We start from the raw sequence: 20,878 nt of genomic DNA on the forward strand, positions 1-20,878 counted from the left end.
CCTTTGAAATGGCAGCCAATTTTACTAACTATAAATATTTTTAATAGCTCTCGGAGGTAGAATAGATCATGTTTGGCAGAAGGCTTACGATAAAGCAAGAAAGTTAGTTGATAAGATGTCGATTACTGAAAAGGTTAATTTAACTACTGGAACAGGTTGGGGATCTGGTCCTTGTGTTGGAAATACAGGATCTGTTCCAAGATTAGGTATTCCAAATCTTTGTCTACAAGATGGACCTAATGGTGTTAGATTTACTGATTTTGTTACAGATTTCCCTTCAGGTTTGGCAACTGCAGCTACTTTCAATAAAGGGTTGGCCTATTTAAGAGGTAAAGCTATAGGAAGAGAACATAAGCTTAAGGGAGTCCATATTGCTTTGGGTCCAGCTATCGGTCCAATTGGCTTAAAAGCTGCTGGTGGAAGAAATTGGGAAACTTTTGGCTCAGATCCTTATTTACAAGGAGTTCTTGGTGCTGCAACTGTAGAAGGAATGCAAGATGAAGGTGTTGTAGCTACCGCTAGACACTTAATAGGATACGAACAAGAGCATTTTAGACAAGTAGGAGAGTGGGAAGAAAATGGCTGGGATTGTCTTGAATCTGCTATAAGTTCTAATATAGGGGATCGAGCTATGCATGAAATTTATCTATGGCCATTCGCTGATTTAGTACGTGCTGGTGTTGGATCAGTAATGTGTTCCTTCAATAAAGTTAATAATACTTATGCCTGCCAAAATTCATATCTTATAAACTATCTTTTAAAAGAAGAACTAGGCTTTCAAGGATTTGTGCTTTCTGATTGGGGTGCTCAACATTCCGGAGTTTATTCAGCATTGGCAGGTTTGGATATGACTATGCCTGGAGAAATATCAGATGAATGGTTGACTGGAAAATCGTACTGGGGACCATTATTAACAAGAGCTGTATACAATGGAACCTTAAGTCAAGATAGGCTTAATGATATGGCTATGAGAATATTAGCTCCGTTTTTTTCTATTGATACAATATCTTTACCTACGGAAGAAGATGAACCTAATTTCAGTTCCTGTACTTTCCATACATATGGCCAAGAATTTGCTTATCAACATTTTGGACCAATTGTACAAAAAAATTGGCATCAAGATTCCCGGTCAGAATTTAGTGATATAACTGCTTTGAGTGTTGCTAGAGAATCTATAGTTTTACTTAAAAATGATGGGCACAATCTACCAATAGCTAAAATAGATGGTGTTAGAAGAATATTTATTGCGGGTATTGCTGCAGGTCCTGATCCGAAGGGATTTAACTGTAAAGATAAAAGATGTGTTGATGGTGTTTTAACATCTGGTTGGGGATCATCTGCTGTTAATGATCCATTCGTGATAACTCCTTACGAAGCTATCTCCAAATTGGCTAGAGAGCAAGGTATGGTAGTTGATTATAGCAATGACGCTTGGGAGTTGGATCACGTTCAAGAATTAGCTGATTATGCAGATTTGTCTATTGTAGTTGTCAGTGCAGATTCCGGTGAAGGTTACATCGAAGTAGATGAGAATTTTGGCGATCGCAAAAACTTGTCTTTATGGCATAATGGCGATAAGCTAATAGAAACAGTTGCAGAAAAATGCCGCAAAACGATTGTCGTGGTAAATTCAGTTGGTCCTGTGAATATGGAAAAATGGATAGAAAATGAAAACGTAGTTGGTGTATTATATGCGCCACCATTGGGTCAATTTGTTGGTCAAGCAATTGCCGAAATCTTGTTCGGAGTTATTAATCCTTCCGGTAAATTGCCATTTACAATAGCAAGAAAAAAGCAACACTATGTACCTATAATTGATGAATTAAATGGTGAAAAGCATCCACAAGATAACTTTGATAGAGATATTTACTTGGATTACAGATTTTTTGATAAGCATAATATCAAACCACGTTTCGAATTTGGATTTGGGTTATCTTATTCAAAATTTAAGTTATGCAATTTAAGAATAGATGAAATCAATTCTCCTACGGAGTATTTACCTTATCCTGAAGAATATTTACCCATTTATAAAACAGTAGAAGATGATGTTTGCGATCCTGAAGATGCATTATTCCCTCATGATGAATTTGAAGCAGTTCCAGGATACATATACCCCTATTTATACAATGAAAATGTTCGATCTATCGATGATGGTGAGACATTTGAATACCCAGCTGGATATAATCCAGATCAGCCAATTGCACCTCCATTGTCAGGAGGAGGTTTGGGAGGGAATCCAGATTTATGGCAAGTTTATTATAATGTTAGTGTCGAAGTTAAGAATGAAGGCAAACACAAAGGTGGCTATGTTGGCCAGTTATACATTGAATTACCGAGTACTATTGTTCCTTCACCCCCTAAAATATTACGTGGATTTGAAAAAGTATTTCTTGAACCTGGTGAATCTGCAATTTTATCATTTAGTATAACTCATAGAGATTTAAGTATTTGGGATACTTATTCACAACAATGGATTATCCAAACAGGTACTTACAAGATTTATGTATCAAATTCCAGTAGAAAAGTAGACCTTAGCGGTGAAATTGATATCGGATGCTAATGCCGCTAAAAAAAAAGCTATTGTTTGTATATGTAAACTTAAATCTTTAATATAAAGTAGCCCCCTTTTTCAATTACGAATAAGGCTCAAATTTTAAGTATACAGTAAAAGTAATGTATCCTAGTTACCTCGTATTCAACTACATAAACTTACTTCTATTTAAAAGCCATTCAAGAACAAAAGATGCAAGTAATTAGAGTGGGCTGAGAAGTATTTTTAGTAAGTTACAAAATTTGACCAATAAAGAAGTACCTTTAGATTTAATAACTAAGAGCTAGAATCAGTTTCTAAGCAATACTCCTTATTTTGAAAGCGCAATTTTTAGAAATTTTCTGCGACCTAGAATTATTATTATTTTATTCTTACTGGAATTTTTGATGCCATGAGATTTTCTTGATTTGCGATCACCGTAATGGACTATTTAAGCAAGAAACGGAAGTAAGCTTTCACATTTGACATATGCTGTTTTGTTGATAAAAGATAACTTATCAACATTCACTTATAGCTATCTACATTTTATCTAGTAAGGATAATTAAAAAGTATTCAGCTACTATAAGTATTAAGAATTATTTAAACAAGGATTCTAAGAAAAGCTTATAGGTTCAAAGCTCTTTTCGAATCTGCTTTTATCCAAAAGTGAGATTTCCGCCGCTTGATGCGCAATTTTTCTTCATTCCTTCTATTTGTGCATAGAGGGGCACACCGGATAATTCGATGTGGAAAAAGAAAATCTGTCTCGGCATTTGTTTTCTTGATTGGGCGCAATTAATGTTTGTGGCTACTTTAATTTCAGGTTATACAATACAACTAAAAAACCCGGTTCAGGTAAATCATTTTAATGCATTCATCAAAAATACTAAGTTTCCTTCTCTAATAATATCGGCTTATCATGTAGAATCCTGTACCTTCTATACTAAACTGTTATTAAGTAAGCATATTATGTTGCAACAATGGCTGTTTACGGGAATTTACAAATTCGGATATGCAACATCTACCCACTTAGCGGCTAGGTGAAACCTTATATTGCCTATGTAACACCTTGAATTAATATTGGAGCCAAAACCTTACACCCATTTAGTTTGTAGAAATTGCGCAAACTGCAAAATAAATTGTAGCAAATTAACGGGTGCATTTCATTAACTACACAAATTCATAATATATTTGATTGTCTATTGCAGTTTAATAATTTTATTATGTATTACATCATTATGAGCTATCTATCGGTGTATCTTCCCAAACCCCTGAGAAACAGACCGATTTAATATATTTATAGTTGAAACATATAAGTAATGGAAAATATTCTACTTTGTAGTTCTTGTATTTCTAAAATAATATCATTGAAAAGAATAAAATCGACATGAAAGAAAAAAGTAATATTGTTATAGTACTGGAAAGAGTTATTCCTGAAAAAGATTCTTTAGCTGACAAACTAGGGGACACTCATTATAATGTTCTTCCAACTAGAAAGATTATTATCATTTTATTAACTCTTTCGTTTGGTCAACTTGTCTCATTTATGGATCAAACTTCCATCACAGTGGCTCTACCTTACATCGCAAAAGATTTAAATGCCCAAGAAACCATAAATTGGGCTGGATCAGCTTCCTTGCTAGCAAATTGTGTTTGCCAAGTTTTATTTGGAAGGATGTCAGATATTTTTGGAAGGAAAAATGTTCTCATGTCTTGTCTTTTAATTTTGGTCATTGGAGATATAGCATGTGGTCTTTCTCAAACTGGAGTTCAATTCTATATTTTCCGAGCTTTTGCTGGTATTGGAAATGGTGGTGTTTCGTCTTTGGGAATGGTAATTTTGAGTGATATCGTAACATTGGAACAGAGAGGTAGATTTCAGGGTATTCTCGGTGCAAGTGTGGGAATTGCTAATGCTATTGGACCATTCATCATGTCTGCATTTATTACACATTCAAGTTGGAGAAGCTTTTACTATTTCTTAGCTCCATTTGGAGTTGTGGTGATAATTGCTGTCTTCTTTTTAATAGAGAGTCCTCATAAACAACTCAATGAAGTTCTTTCCAAAACAGAAAAGTTCAAAAAGATTGATTATCTAGGTATACTTACAGCTACAGCTGCGTTGACTTTCATACTTGTACCATTAAGTGGAGGTGGATCTGCTTATGCCTGGAATAGCCCAATTGTTATTGTCCTTTTTGTCCTTGGAGGTTGTTTCCTAATTATATTTTTGTTGATTGAGTGGAAAATCCCAGAGCTCCCCATGGTACCATTGCATATTTTTAAGAATCCAACATTATGTATATTGATGATATGCAATATCCTCTTTGGAGGTGCATACTACAGTTTTATGTACTACTTACCTTACTTCTGTCAGATTGTGAAAGATTTTGATGTAACTCAAACTTCAATTTTATATTTACCACTTGTGTTAAGCCAAGCAACCATGTCTGCAGTTGCTGGACAACTTATAACATATTCAGGCCATTATGGGTACATTGTTGGCACCGGATATTTCCTTTGGTGTTTGTCTTGTATTTTGTTGGTATTTTGGAATGAAAAAATCAAAACAGTATATTGCGTATTAATATTATTGGTTATGGGTACGGGTGTTGGGTTTTCATTCCAACCATCTATGGTTGCTGTTCAAGCCAATTGTAAGAGAGCTGAAAGAGCAGTTGTTATTTCTGTTAGAAACGTTCTGAGATCATTTGGAGGGGCAATTGCTATTACTATGGGATCAAGTATTATAAGTAATTCCTTGTTAAATCAAATTGAGGAGATTAGAAAATCTGGGGAATTACCTCAATCATTCTTAGATCATTTATCGAAACATATTTATGAGAAGACTAATACAAGTGGCCTTTCACTGGAAGAAGTTTTAATGGTGAAGAGGATGTACGTTTCAGCTTTGAGGAAATATTACTATGTTTTGATTGCATTTATGAGCTTATGTTTTGTGGGTTCATTGTTTGTCAAAGATAGAGGGTTACAATGTCTTGATGAAGAGCCTACAAATAAGAGCCAGGCAAAAGGTCAACAACCGTATGAAAGTTCTTCTAGTTCTAGTTCATCGGTTTAATTTTATTTTATTTTATTTTAGTTTATTTTAGTTCATTTTATTTTATTTTTGCTTTTAGTTGAGTTATGGTTTCTTTTAATTGGTTATATAATTTAATAAACTTTAGAATTTATTTATTTAGGAGACCCCTTAGCGTTTTAATCTCATGCAAGCACTACTAAGCAGGCCAATGCACGAATTTGCATCAATTTCTTTTCGCGGCTGCACAAAGCTGTTTATTCTCCAAATCGGGAAATACTGGGGGGCCATTATGTCGTTGGACAATTTTGCATTAATTTTCACTTTTTTTTGCGACATTTAGAAATGGTAAACATTGAAAATAAATTTAATTTAAATAATAGGCGCGTTGCTCTCAACCACCTAATTACATCAAAGTCTCAGACAAGAATCATCAATGGGTCTTCAGGACGAGTATGAACGTTACAAGGCATCCGAGAGGGGGAATGTACCGTTTGATGAAGTGAATCGATACAGAAATCCCAACCCCAATCCAAATCGAGACCGACTTGAGGATCGTACTAATACTCAGAAGCTTTATGATCATGTAGATATTGATAGACTAACAAGAAAGTCACCAGCAAAATATGCATCTTATGAGCCTACCAATTATTTATCACATGAGTACAATACTAATTATAAGTATAAGAGAAATGATTATGGTAAGGATAGCTATCAACTGCGATTTTCTAACCTCGGAGACAAGTATTCGAGGAATTCTAAGCAACCATTATTTAATGATAGATATGATAAAGTAGAAACAAGACAAAGATTAGCATCTCCAATCAGGTCTCTTCGAACACCATTGACTCCGTCGCGGATTAAAGTACCAAAGTTGTATAAAGTTTTGAATGAACCATCGGAAGTCAGGAACCAATTCTATCCCATTTCATCTGGACCAGTTCTACATAATTCCAAGATCTCCAAGAGTAGAAAGGATATTGAAAATCAGCATCAAGATGGAATATTCTCTCGATTACGGGGGTATCTAAACAAGCTCAATGTGGTTGACCACCACTCAGACAATCATTTGAATCTTTTACGACAATCAACAAAAGAAAGATTATATCCTAATGGTGTAGGAGTAGATAATAAACGAGTTACTTTTGAAGAACCTAAATCATATAAATATCAAAGAAATGATTCTAAAATAGATCTCGATAATGATATAGTGGATGATACAATACAAAATACTAAAGAATTAGATTATTTATTAAAACAGCAAAGAAAAGTCGAATTGAATGGTGAAATTCGAAGATTAAATGAAAGACTAAAATTTGAACAAGAGAAATTTACTAAAGAAAATGAAAACTTTGAAAAGAAAATCAACTCGTTGCATAATTCATATCAAGAAAAAATTGATCATTTGAATGGTAGAATTGAAGATTATCGTCGAGAAGTTGAGAAACATATCGATAATGACACCATAAAGCAGGATTTTGAATTACTCAGAATAGAAAATCATGAGAAAGATCGCATAATTAGTGAACTTCGAAATGAAGTCGAAGCAGCTCAACGACAGTTGAATGAAAAGGATAAAGAAATACAGGTATTAAAGTATGATAATAAATTAACTATGAAATTAACCGATATTAAAAGGAAAAGACAACTAATAGCTGATTCGCTTGCGTTTGAAACTAAACAAATTCAATTGAAAATTGATAATGTTGAGAATCAATACTTGAAGTTACGCCTTGATTCAGGTACTGTTTTACCCTCACTTATTGAAGAAAACCCTACGGAATATGATAAGACCAAGTTAGGTATTGATAAGGGAATCTCTACTCTTAAGACGTTGCGTGGAGTTATCAATTCTCCAGAGTTAGATCAAATTGATTCCTTCATAAATAGTTTACAAACGTATTTGACTAATTCAAAATCTAAGAATGAACAGAAATTACATACCATAGACCAAAAACTAAGTCATGTCAATATTGACAATTCATCAGTTATCACAATCGCCAAATTGATAAGAAGGAAATTTATAATTCTCACTAAATTGAAATCGCTCATAAACTTGTCTACAAATGCCAATATACTAGGAGAACATTATGATGATATAAGGTGCTTACAATCATTTGATGCCACTCCACACATCGATCTCTATGAGATCTATACTAAGATTAAGTTTGACTTAAATAGCAGTAACTTATGATGACATACTTAAGTAATGTATAGTACCAGTAATGTATAGTACGTAACATTTTTATACTACGTAACATTTTTTTTTCTAAAATGTCTCCGAACGCGTACATGTCAATATTTATTTTTATTCAATAAAATATTCAAAGAACAGCTAATTACGAACAACCAAAGATGGATAGAAGTGTGACCAGTGTGACTAGTGGAAATGGGTCGTTACCTGTAAAGCTTCTGCCTTCTAACTTACGGCCCATAGCATATCGAATTTTATCTAAAAAGCATGGACTTAATATTAAGACCGATGCGTTAAGTCTTCTTACTGAAGTGATTAGTTTTAAGTATGGATTTGATTGGAAAGGTGTCCATTCTCAACAATTCATAGAAGAGATTGCCAAGATATGGAAACTCGAAGATCGAGGGATATTTATCGATGGACCGGGTTTAAAACAAGTGATTCGAGAGATTAATAATAAAACAGAAAGTTCAACGGCTAGTCGATCTTCAAGTACAGAAACTGAAGGAATAGTGGCAGGAAGATCAGATACTATAGTTGATAATAATGAATCAGAAGAACAAAGTTTAAATTGGGAAGACTTTTTCAAATTCATAAATCCAAGTGATCAAACTCCATGTAAATTCGATAAACAAAGAAAACAATTTACTCTTACGCCTCATGGAAGACATGATAAAAAGACATTGACAGATTCCTTAAATAATTATCTTCAAAGTTCGATTGAATTATTTAACAATAGATATAATTTGTTATATGATAGACTATCTAGAAATGAGAATTTTCAAAAGACTTCCTATTCTAGTATTTCATCTATTAGTAGAACTATGAATCATCTTACTAGTGAGATTACTTTAATTAAAAATGTCTTAGGTAGAGATGGTTCAAAATTTATATTATTTGGTTTATTAAGTAAAGGAGCAAATGATGAATATGTTTTAGAAGATTCAAGTGATTATATTGAACTTAATTTATCACAAGCATATAAAACACAAGGTTCATTTTATTTTCCGGGAATGTTTGTTATTGTAGAAGGTATTTATTCAGCATCAGGAGGTCTTTCAAGTAATAGAAGTGATTATATAGGAGGTTGCTTTCATGTAAGTAATATTGGTCATCCACCGGCTGAAAGACGTGAGATAAGTAATGAGAATTATGGATATCCTGACTTTCTTGGTATTCATAAGCAAAGTGGAGATATGGTATTGAAAGTTAATAAAGCTTTAAGAAAAAAATTGGTTTCTTTAGAAAGATCTTTACACCATCATAAATTTATATTTTTAGGATCGGAATGTAATTTAGATAATTTTAAAATTCTTGATGGTTTGAAAAAGTTCTTTAACCGATTAGAAAATTCAATAATAGAGTCAAATGATGAAGATATTCCATTGGCATTAGTTTTGACGGGATCATTCCTGTCTAAACCATTAACAGGAACTTCATCTACCATTGCATCAGTCACAAACTCCGAACTATATAAAGGTTATTTTGATGATTTATCGACTTTAGTGAGTCAATTCCCCAATGTGGTACAAAAAGTTAAATTTGTTTTAATACCAGGCAAGAATGATCCATGGCAATCATCTTATTCTTTAGGTAGTTCAAATTCAAACTATTTCCCTCAAACTTCTATTCCTCGATTATTTGTCAATAGGTTAGAGAGATTACTACCAAAGGGTCACTTAATACTAAGCTGGAATCCTACCAGAATTAATTATTTATCACAAGAAATAGTGATATTAAAGGATGAATTAATAAGCAAATTTAAAAGAAATGATATTATATTTGAGAGTGATTTACAATTAGAAAAGGAATTAGTAAAACTAGACGAATCTCCCGAGAGAATCAATCATTTAATTCTGCAGGAGCAAACAGAACATATATCTCCCAAAATCAAACAGGCTCGTAAATTGGTTAAAACCTTATTAGATCAAGGACATTTACAACCTTTCTTGAAAGAGTTAAAATTAGTCAATCCTGACTATGACTACGCCTTAAGAATAGAACCATTACCTACAGTTCTAATACTTCATGATGAAAATTTTGATAATTTCGAAATTACTTACAACGGCTGCAAAGTGATAAATATTACTAAACTCGTTAGCCCAACGAATCGAAAGTTAAACTTTGTAGAATACACTCCGTGCCATAAAAAGTTTGACTTCAAGGAACTCTATTTCTAAATCACAAATATATTTTCGCAGTATACTGTACGGTAAGTGCACGACAAAGTGCGCACTTGAATTACATTGTAGAAAAACAAAATTAATAATGAACTAGTCCGGATGTAAATGGTACCGATAAGAGGTGGAGAAGTAAGACATGTCGGAGGAATCGAAAGTAGAATCAGTTGAGTTTATTGAGGATAAACATGTTCAATATGTCATTGACCAAGATTCTCATAGATCTTTTGAATATTGGTTATCTGAACATTTGAGATTGAATGGATTATATTGGGGTGTTACAACCTTAATCACTATGAATAAATTAGATGTACTACCTGAAAATGAAGTAATTGAATTTGTTATATCGTGTTGGGATGAAAAACTGGGAGGGTTTGGAGCATTTCCTAATCACGATGGTCATTTGTTGTCTACCCATTCTGCATTGCAAATTCTTAAGATATACGACAATGATTTAAAGATTCTCGATACTAAACGTTCAAAAATTATTTCTTTTGTTAAGAACTTGCAATTGGAAGATGGTAGTTTCCAAGGTGATAGATTCGGAGAAGTAGATACTAGATTTATTTATAATGCAGTTTCTTGTTTTGCATTGTTAGGAGAATTGACTCCAGATATAACTGAACCTGCAACTAAGTACATTTTAAAGTGTCAAAATTTTGATGGCGGGTTTGGATTAGTTCCTGGCGCCGAAAGTCACGCTGCACAAGTCTTCACGTGTTTGGCAGCATTGGCTGTTGTTGATAGTTTACATATAGTACAGGAAGATACAAGACTTATTGATTGGCTTAGTGAAAGACAAGTTTTACCTAGCGGTGGATTTAATGGAAGGCCTGAGAAATTACCAGATGTTTGCTACAGTTGGTGGGTTTTGTCTAGTTTAGCAATGTTGGGTAAACAACATTATGTAGATTTAAAAAAATTAGAGAATTTCATATTGACATGCCAGGATTTTCAAGAAGGGGGTATAAGTGATAGACCAGATAATCAAACAGATATATATCATACGTGCTTTGGAATTACAGGCTTAAGTCTAATAGATTATAAGAAATACAATTTTAAAGAGATTGATCCAATATACTGTATGCCTGTTGAAGTTACAATGAAATTTAAAAAGTGGAAATATAACGATATACCTGTATAGCAATATTTATTCTAATAATATAACGACCATTGCATTGAGTAATTCTTTTTATAATGTATCTTGAATCGCATATCATCAATATCAAGGGCTCATATTTGGAACGAACCAATTTGAGCCACTCATTCATAACTCTTTCATAACTCTTTCATAACTCTTTCATAACTCTTTCATAATGCTAATCAAACAGAAACAATAACTCCGTATTGAAAACAATAAAATGGAAGATCTTCAGTGATCATAACTTCGGAATTCCGGTGGTTAGTTCTATCCCTTCAGCGAACTCTTTCATACAATGGGTAGAGCTCCAAAAAACTGCAAAAAATATTGACGATCTTCATTGATAAGCCCTTTCTTCGTAAATTTATATTTGATCCTACCAATATTGTCTTCTCCAATCAAATTATTTTAAATACACATAGTCTACTTCCTTTGGACCAGATTCCATGTATTTCCGAAACCAGTATATATTATCAGTTAAAACAATTAAATCGATCGTATGTCATCTCTTAAATTTTTGATTATTTTTGATTTTTTGAATTTTTGATTTTGATTTTGCAACAATTCAAGTAGGCAAAATCGTAAAACATAATTTTAACAAACGTCTTAAAAAAATTGATGCAATTTACTTTATCTGAAATATTTAGTTCGGAAATAAATTGAATCAAATTCTATTGATAGGCTAATCATGTTCAATTTAATTTTATGAAGTAATTTAATTTCCACAAGCGAAGAAGTTCATCAAGTAGCCCCAAGTAGCATTAATATCACTTCATTGCTGCAAAAATTTTGTAAAAACATATTATATCTAACATTTAACATTCTTCATTGAAATAGCATAAATAGTTGTTTAATGTTTGCAGTAATTTCAGTAAATGGAATCGAAAATGTGCTTCTTTGACGATGATAATGAGCTATTAATAGGTCCTAATAAGATCTAAAATAGTATTATATGAACATCTTGATTTTATCATGTAGTACATATCTTAATGGTCTAATAGAAGTACTTGATATACTCTTCCATTGTGGTTTATAACCTTTTTCTGTTGTGGTTTATAGCCTTTTTCAGTTGTTGGTAATTCATTCATACTGATTTTGGATCTTGAAGATAGACATCAAATATATAAACGAATAACGTTAAAAAGAAAATCAACAGTCTTATTCAATCAACAGGAAAGCAGAAAAAGTGCTATAACATTGCTTATTTAATTTTAGCTTGCTTTTATTGCTCTTTGAGTCCTTTTGTCTTTTTCTATTTATTCATTGGTCGATTGCTCTTGCTCGTCAATACTTCCCACCAGTATTAAATTGAATTTACTAGAAATCGCTGGGCCAAAAGTAGGCTAGTGCACTTGTGCCAATCTTCACTTCTTAAACAAGATGATTTATTTCAAGTTCAAGCTCTAAACACATATTGAAATATGTTTTCTAAACCAGTTAGACCACTAAGAGAATATATATAATAAGGGCTTTAAAAAATAAAGATATTATTTATTTAAACCCAATAAACTGGTAATTAAAAATGTAAGACAATATAAGGCCGGCGCTATTAATATTTGTAATTATAATCACAATTATTATTTTCTATCGGAATATTCAATTAGGCTAGGCCTTCGCCTCCATCCTTTCCGAGGATACTCTGGATTCAGTACTTTATTCTTTTCCGATTATCCAACTACAACACAAAATCATAGTAGAGTGATCATGGGATCAAATACTTGTTTTTAAATAATGATACTATTGTAGATTAGACTAATACTACTGAAGGATTGCTGGTTTTGGAAATTATAAAATCTCTTGGTGGCAGCATGGCAGTAATTACCCCCTAACTAGAAACTAGTCAACCCCGAAGTACAACAAATTTTTTCTGGTGCATTAAAAAACCACAACGGAAACGATGATGCATAATTACTCAATTGCTAAAAAGTAATTGGGTAAAGAGATCCTTAGGTTAAAGTAGAAGATTTTAATTAAAAGGATTGAAAATGGTAATACTGGAAGATTACACGGGAATTGTGAACCCAAACAATGGAAAAAAATATTTAACAAGATCGAAAAATAAGTGTAATTACATTTAAAACTTTTTAACTTTCATGGGGTCATTGTATTGATCCAATATAAGTCTAACGATACTACAAAATAAAGAGATTAGAATTTTTAATATTATATATAATTTAATAAATAGTTCTGAGCTAGTAAGACATAAGAAATGAAAATAAATAGGGAAAATAAACGTTAGAACTTCAAGCAAGCTCATAGATCAATTCTTCTGAAATATGACGGTTACCGTCGAAGTCTTGACCATATGCCACTCTGACGATATAACATTTAAAAAGATATAGTGTACTAAAAATACAACGAAATGATTGAAAACTGGCTCTTTTTATGATTAAATAATTTAATAATTGAATGAATGTTTGCATAACGTTGAAATAGAATAATGAACTGAAATTGGAAAACTTTAGATATCCCACCTAATAATACAATAGTAGAATTTATTTATGTACATGTTTCTTATATTCCATTGAAAGCCTTTCCTAGGCACTAGTACGCTTGTGCAAATTTAAATGGCATTAATTTAATAAAAAGTCAATGGAATAGTGATTATTATTCTTTTTATCCTCAGCATCCATGATTGTTTCTGGGACTGATAGGTCTTGCAGCATTGGTTGCTCTTCTTTTATTTTGAGTAATCCAGTCTGACTTTCATCAACATTGCCTACTGGCTCGTCATCTTCACTTTCTTCCAAACGCTTTTCAACGTTTTCTTTGCTAGTAATCCCGCTGATGATTCTTCTCCACCTGAATTGACAAGCATTTGGAGTTCTGTCTTCAAAGAAAGTTGATATTTCTCTCCACCCCAATTTCTGAACTTCTTTAAGGTTTCGCAATAATTTATCTTCAGAAGATGACCAAGTAGTAGATTGTTTAGATTTTCTACGAGGTGGAGCTTGAAGCATTTGCTGTTGATATAGATAATGAGAAGGATAATAGTTTTGATTTGAAAGTTCATTGCTATAAGGAATGAAATATTGTTGTCCGTTACCAGAATAATACAATTGTTGCTGTGGTTGTTGTGTATGTTCTATTTGGTTCGATGCCAGTTGATGTAACTGTGGTAGCAGCTGCAGCTGATTTTGGTCATGATGTTGGTAAAATGCAGGCAGTTGTTGTTGATGTTGAGATTGATAAAAGTAATATTGTTGAGGAATATTCTCAGAAGGATAGGAATTTGACCTTGCTATTGATTGTGAATTATCGTAGTAGTATAAAGTCGACTGTTGATGAATCGGATGTTGCGATGAAGAATGATGCATTTGCTGTTGCATGGGAGGGGGTAACGATGGTGTTGAACTTGATATTGAACTAGAATTAATTATTGGAGAGTCATATGAAGTTAATGATTTTGGCGAAGGATCTGTTATATAATTACCCGAGCTAGTAGTCGCATTCGAGTTTGAATTTGAGTTCGAGTTTGAGTTCGGGTTCGGGTTCGAGTTTGGATTCGAGTTCGAGAATGAATTTGAATTGCTCCATCTATCAAGATTATAATGAGGGTTATTCGTACTTCTGCTAGTGTTATTGCTATTATTAGTAGTATTACCCATAGGAGATATTAACGTAGTCATATTTGATAAAGTTTTTTAGCAATTCAACCTGGGACGAAATTGGATTAATTTATTTATTAACGTAAATAATTGTAATTAATATATAATTGGGACAATATCACAAAATGAAAATACCCATTAAAAAGGATAAGCAACAAAGACAAAAAAATTTAATTTAAATATTTGAATTTTTATTTTAATTTTGTTATTTTTGTTTTTCTAATAAGTCATATGATGTGAGTTATATAGTCTTATTTATCTACACAAACGCACGAAAACGTATTTATTTATATATTGCAATTTCGTGATTATAACTCGTTTGAAAATTAGAAGCACAAAAAATAAATTACTACTTTTATCTAATATGGGGAGGCAAATGTAATTTTAGTCTATTCAACGTAAAAGAGAAAAAGAAAAATGTCAAAAAATACAATTTCTTTTTCCCCTTTATACTCCATTAGCAAAGAATTTAATTTGTTACAATTGTTATTCCAATTTAAAGTTTAAGTATGAAATAATAAACCACTTCTGTATTTAGATTGTTTCAAAAAGCTTTTTTTTTTAACTTTTTTTTTTAAACAAAATATTTTTTGTATTTATTTATTTTTAATATTTTTATGCATATTTAAGAAAAATTTTCATTTTAACCGCTAACAAAGCTCCAAAAAGTGTATAATTAGTTATTTCTTCGCTCAGCACCGGCTTCACAATTATATGATCTCGGCATAGAATTGAAAGTAGGATAAGAATATTTGAGTTACGGAGTAATATGCTAGACTCTAATGGAAATAAAAGCGCAATTTATTTGCTTCTTCTTAAAATTTTCAAGTATATTACGAGATTAGTTGTAGAATCTTAGCGATTAATATACCGTAAATGTAAGAATCGACTAAATCAATAGACTTTTTTAGATGATCCTATTTTCTATTTCTTTTCGGTCAATTTGCAGAATATACTATGAACCGAGAGCTGGTACCGGTAACCATAAATCAAACACTAAAGTATATTTTTGTCAATTGCTTACTTTGCAACACAATATAATAAAGATCTTATAGACCAACTTCAAAGGGGTACTAAACCATAAAAGCTTTATAAATTGCGAAAGTAAGTACTGAGGTACAAGTAATCTTTGTTGAATGGCCCTTAATTGATTAATAGATACTGTCATAATAATAATACCGAACAATAGTAATATATAGCAATCATCAGCTTTGTGTTTCGCTAACTGTTTTGGATACTATTAGTAGTTAGCCTTGAAATGGTTATTCCATACGGAAAAGAGCTTTCTCTATGCAACATTGAAGCTATTTTCGTAGGCATTAGACTCTTTGGAACAATGAGAACCTCTACAACGGCAAAAGTTAAAAATTTACCCTCCGTTGTAGGAGCTGGAGACGTTGTAATATTTGCGTGCAGCTATAGGAGTCCAGTTTCGATAGATGACCAATCCCCGCTTGCTTTTTCTGCAATCCACATGATGCTTTAAAAATAAACATACATGTGAGTCAATCAAAACAAAAAAAAATAAGATAAAAAAGACGTAAATTTTATTTATCCCCCTCTAGAAAAAAAAGCTTACCATAATAAAGCCACTTCTGTGCTACTCTGTAATTAATGAAAAAAAAAATAATCGAAGATGATCATTGAGCCTAACAATCTTGGGAAATGAAGACCACCTATTGTCAATGCATTGTTGAGCTTTTGGGTTATTTCTACAATTGCTGTCACTGATATTATATTTCATTTATATATATTTCCTCCTTTCATAGATCCTTCATCCACAGGATCATTAGAGTACGCGGCATAATAGATGATACTGACTCAACAATAAATAAAAACGAGATTTAGTTATTGTTCTCTTTTTTGCTCTGTGATTAGGGGTTATTTATGTAAGAAGTAGAGACAAAAATAATGCCAAGGTGACTTGTGTACCTGCAAAATTGGAAATATGCAATCGGAGGGGTAGAGCCTCCAAACTGGACAAACGATTTAAATTTGGTACGCACGAGAATCTACCGACTGTTACAAAGGCTTATTGTTTCTATTTTACAGGACAAGAATGGTTTTACAAGGCGATTACATGAAAATATACATACTTTTAAATTCAAAGAAGCTATTTTACCTTTTCTTGCCACTTCATGTAGACAACAGGCTAAATTGAATACCAAACAATTAAGATTCTGTGACATTGCCATAAGATTTTTTAAAGACGTTTCCAATGACACCTGACATAACTAAAATTAGCACAAGTGCGCGGTTAATTTACCGCTTCAAGTAAAAATGGAGAGGAAAAAAAAAGAAACCTTGCCGTACATATACGGACCAAACTCAGGCTGCTTTCTTTACATTTGTGCTTACATCTCTTTGTATGAAATCCTAACTTCTAGAAACATCAAGGAACAATACCTCCCTTATATGGAGTATATATCTTGATAAATGTAAATTCATGTTTGTAATACATAAACACTATTGTTATCTTCCTAAATCATGTCATTATATATTTTTCATGTTGAGGCGCCTAGAAACGTTTTGAGGCATCGTTCTCGAACCAAGGAATCTCACCTAATGCAATAGAATCTTTTTTCTTGTTTCTATCACACACTCCGCTTTCATTATTAAGTTCGTATTAAGAAGTCTCTAACCGTTAAAGATTTACAATATTTTTTACTTGTTGTCGTTGTTTTCATATATTTTATAATTTATCTACATATATTTTTTAAATCTATTCCCTCCTCGTCTTGTTGTTCTTTTTCTTTCGTCTTCATCAACATCATCATCGTTTCCTTCTTTTTCCATTTTCCAGAATTTCAAGTTTTCTTTCTCCCCTCCCTTCCGTGCCTAAATCATACAATTTGAAAAGTTCCCTAAATTTTTTGTTTCTTGGTCAATTTAGTTTTCTTCGCTGACGTTTATCTAACTCATCATTAACTTTTGCTGAGAGTTTAAAAGCGCTATTTGTTGTATTTATCATTGAGTTGTTCCATGTCACTTTTGTAAAGACTTACTTTTGATTTGTTCATAGAACTAATTATTCGGCAACAAATGTTGTTATTTTATTAACCATTTCATATTTTATTAGCTTACTTGTTAAGTTATTTTTTGCTAACAAGCAAAAAAATGGACTGATTCCAATGCTCTTTCATCTAAAAATAAATTGATGTACCAAAAATATCTTGCGCTTTTTCTGCTCTGATCATTTTCATAAAATTTTCTAAATAGATCGCAGCGGTGTTGCTCGCCAATCAAATCATACTTCAAACACCATTATGAAAAGAAAGGGAATACATAACTTATGGCCAAAAGCTCGCAAACGATCTCAACTCGTCATAATTAATAAAAACTAACAGGAAACGCTCGAGGTTCTAGGTTGTCTAATGTAACACTTCGTAAGTGTGACACAGCGGCTGGCGCACCAATGCGTAATTTTCAAACCAAAATGGCGAAAAATAGCGAGACCAACTCTAAAGGCAAATATAATCGGGCTCGCGAAACCCAGGCGGAGAAGTACAGTTTGTGCGAAAATCAATATTCTTTCTGCTCCTCATCATTATATCATCAACCTAAGATTTAGTAAACTATAACCCTGAACTTGAAATTTTATTATTTGAAATGGAAATTCTCTGTTGAAGCATGTTTACGTATTGATCATAGACGCACTTTTCTTCTTAGTGTAGGGTAAAACAATAAAATACGGCGAAACAAAAGATGGTGCTATAAACGCGTGACGAATTACATTTAGTCTAAATCGTAATTATAATTGAGAAGTAACTAGCTAAAATAATAAGGCGTTTAGTACCGCTAAAATTCTTTCTTAGTTATTTCTGGTTTACTCCCTCTGATACATTCTATTGTGAATACTTCTCAATTTTATCTTCTTAATGAAAATTTATAGCCTTTTCAGTTCGTCGTTGTTAACCAGCAATAGACGGGTAGACCAAAAAATGCAAAGAATACGAACAGAAGCAACGATTGTTCTCATTTTAAGGGCGTGCGACATTGGGGACTCCTATTTAAACTTAAATTGCTGTTGTCCCCGCCACTTTTATTATTTGCCCTTCTACCAGCCTATCAAATTGTTTAGCTATCTAATTGTTTAGCTAGATGTCATATCTTTGCGCAACAGTTTCCCAGAATAATAAACCAAAAAATAATTATATGTGTGAAATAGGTGAGATTTTTCTGTATACTTTTTGTAATTTAAATTCGCTGATATTTTTTTATTATTTGAGAAACCAAAAAAAAAATTACATCTCAAAAAAAAAAACCCCTAATTTCAAAAATAACGACCGTAAATCTTATTTATAATTAATTTTGAGTCAAACTTTATTTCAAAAACTAATGTGTTCATCGTTTAATATTTTACCCGTCAACAATTTCACTTGATTTCTACTTCTGCTTTACAATTCCGTTTAAACCTAAATCTTAGCCCATATCAAATTAAAGTTAAACTACGAGAAAAGTTTTTCTTGGTCGGTTCGTTCCGCTCCTTGCAATGATCGCACGGACCCTGATATGTAGCACCTAATTTGTGAAACACAATATCATCTCATTGCAGATTGCATCCCACAAATGATCATCAAGCGGAATTCCTTGATCTCTTGATAAAGATAAATGATCAGCAATGGTTATGGATCACAGCAAAAAGAAGTTCAAATATACATAACGTAAAGACAACAATGAGTCAATCAATGCCCCACCCCACTATTTTCCATACGCTATACCCCTTTTATACATGACGTACACGATGAAATTGCGATGAAAAATAAAAAATTGGTTGTCTCTCAGGAATGCTTTTCTTTTGCATTGGGAAGTCAAAGTTGCGCTGTATTCGTTTATGCTTCAATGTAACATTTATTTACAAGATGAAACCTCGTTGAGCAAAACAACATTGTTTCTTCCTCGCCAAACGTTTGCGCTTTATTAGACTATTCTATCTTATAACAGGTTATTCGACGATTAAACTTAAAACACTTAAATGCTAAGAATTATTGCTAATTATGATCAAATATTAAACTTTTGCATTTTTTTTCTAGACACTTAAAGACGACACTAAACTTAGCCCACCTTCCACTACAGCTATATACTATAAACTTTATAAATTACTTCTCTTCACACACAAATTGCGCTGTAGCACAAAATCTTCTTCTATTACAAATTTAACGACCATTGAAAAGATCACCAAAATCGAAATCTTCAAAGCTGAAGTCAGAATTTTTCAAATAATCAAAACCAGCTTTGATCAAGTGTTCATAGTCATCGCCATTTCCCTTAGTCTTTTTATCTTTGAATTGAGTCTGGAAGTAATTGACATACTCGTTGATATCTTCCTCATTTAAATCATCTAATAATGAATTTGCCCTTAATCCCAAAAAGGTCTGGATAGGTTTTGGTAACGGCAATTTATTCAACAACCGTCCAGCAATAAAAGCAACATAGGTTCCTGAAGATGATATAAACGAGCCAAACGATCTCTTTTGTTGACCATTTACAAAGACTTTGTGATTAGTACTTAAGAATAACTCCTTTAATAAAGGCAAATCATGCGCTATTAATCGATCCCAGCCTCTTATATAAATGCTGAAAGCAATGGCTATCAAAGTTAGAGTAAATAATACTTTGACAGTAGTTAGGAACATATTTATCCAAAAGGTGACTATTCTTTTGATGAACTTGTAAGCAACATATACAACTATAAGAAGTATGATAAATGAAGTTATTTCAGGATAAGTCAGATATGAGTAGTTAAGTAGGATAAATAACAACCGAAGAGTGTAAACAATCAATGACACTATTATGGATGCAATTGTATGTAGTATATCCGAGCCTTGATCGTTGGATGAGCTTTGCTCGTGTTGCCTTTGCTTCAACTTTTCCGATGTGAAACTGTACTGTGTCATGTCTATGTGCGTGTGCCTAATCTAATGAGTGCTTGATATGTATGAACCTCAAATTGTATGAAGAATCACCTATAACACAGATAATATGATGATAATAGTTTATCTTGTGCACTTAAAAGCTGATCTTATCAAACCCCATAATCTACTCTCCCATTTTAATTAAATTTGACACGTGACTTGCCCAATCGGGAAATTTCATAATTGCCCTGTCTCTTTTCTGTTCATGGCTTACCCGCTTTCTATCCCATTTAGGATATTGTGTATATCGTGATCAACGTCGCGTGACT

The 20,878-nt window shown here is 32.6% G+C and overlaps 7 protein-coding genes across 7 annotated transcripts; 5 read left to right on the plus strand and 2 right to left on the minus strand. All coding sequences in view use genetic code 12, as the record gives it.

Moving 5' to 3' along the window:
- Window positions 1-300: 300 nt before the first annotated feature.
- On the plus strand, window positions 301-2,726 carry BGL22 (Bgl22p). Its single transcript, XM_064882307.1, has one exon. It carries the CDS (start codon window positions 491-493, stop codon window positions 2,558-2,560), a length of 2,070 nt encoding a protein of 689 aa, XP_064736646.1. The 5' UTR covers window positions 301-490; the 3' UTR covers window positions 2,561-2,726.
- A 1,115-nt stretch (window positions 2,727-3,841) lies between these two features.
- Window positions 3,842-5,683, plus strand: RJT21DRAFT_122149 (MFS efflux transporter). The gene has a single exon (XM_064882308.1). The coding sequence runs from the start codon at window positions 3,919-3,921 to the stop codon at window positions 5,611-5,613; it is 1,695 nt and encodes a 564-aa protein (XP_064736647.1). The 5' UTR covers window positions 3,842-3,918; the 3' UTR covers window positions 5,614-5,683.
- Window positions 5,684-5,976: 293 nt separating this feature from the next.
- RJT21DRAFT_122151 (uncharacterized protein) lies at window positions 5,977-7,848 on the plus strand. Its single transcript, XM_064882309.1, has one exon. It carries the CDS (start codon window positions 6,008-6,010, stop codon window positions 7,763-7,765), a length of 1,758 nt encoding a protein of 585 aa, XP_064736648.1. The 5' UTR covers window positions 5,977-6,007; the 3' UTR covers window positions 7,766-7,848.
- A 78-nt stretch (window positions 7,849-7,926) lies between these two features.
- DPB2 (DNA polymerase epsilon noncatalytic subunit) lies at window positions 7,927-9,945 on the plus strand (the record flags this gene model as incomplete). Its single annotated transcript, XM_064885571.1, has 1 exon — window positions 7,927-9,945. The coding sequence occupies one exon, from the start codon at window positions 7,927-7,929 to the stop codon at window positions 9,943-9,945; it is 2,019 nt and encodes a 672-aa protein (XP_064736649.1).
- A 139-nt stretch (window positions 9,946-10,084) lies between these two features.
- BET2 (Rab geranylgeranyltransferase) lies at window positions 10,085-11,089 on the plus strand (the record flags this gene model as incomplete). Its single annotated transcript, XM_064885535.1, has 1 exon — window positions 10,085-11,089. The coding sequence occupies one exon, from the start codon at window positions 10,085-10,087 to the stop codon at window positions 11,087-11,089; it is 1,005 nt and encodes a 334-aa protein (XP_064736650.1).
- Window positions 11,090-13,659: 2,570 nt separating this feature from the next.
- Window positions 13,660-14,715, minus strand: RJT21DRAFT_454 (SANT/Myb-like DNA-binding domain-containing protein; the record flags this gene model as incomplete). The annotated part of the gene is made up of 1 exon (XM_064884634.1): window positions 13,660-14,715. The coding sequence occupies one exon, from the start codon at window positions 14,713-14,715 to the stop codon at window positions 13,660-13,662; it is 1,056 nt and encodes a 351-aa protein (XP_064736651.1).
- Window positions 14,716-19,705: 4,990 nt separating this feature from the next.
- RJT21DRAFT_122153 (uncharacterized protein) lies at window positions 19,706-20,787 on the minus strand. The gene has a single exon (XM_064882310.1). It carries the CDS (start codon window positions 20,589-20,591, stop codon window positions 19,851-19,853), a length of 741 nt encoding a protein of 246 aa, XP_064736652.1. The 5' UTR covers window positions 20,592-20,787; the 3' UTR covers window positions 19,706-19,850.
- Between the last annotated feature and the right edge of the window lie 91 nt (window positions 20,788-20,878).

Source organism: Scheffersomyces amazonensis, assembly GCF_036850825.1.
Source record: "Scheffersomyces amazonensis strain UFMG-HMD-26.3 chromosome Unknown RJT21scaffold_6, whole genome shotgun sequence".
Taxonomy (NCBI): Eukaryota; Fungi; Ascomycota; class Pichiomycetes; order Serinales; family Debaryomycetaceae; genus Scheffersomyces; species Scheffersomyces amazonensis.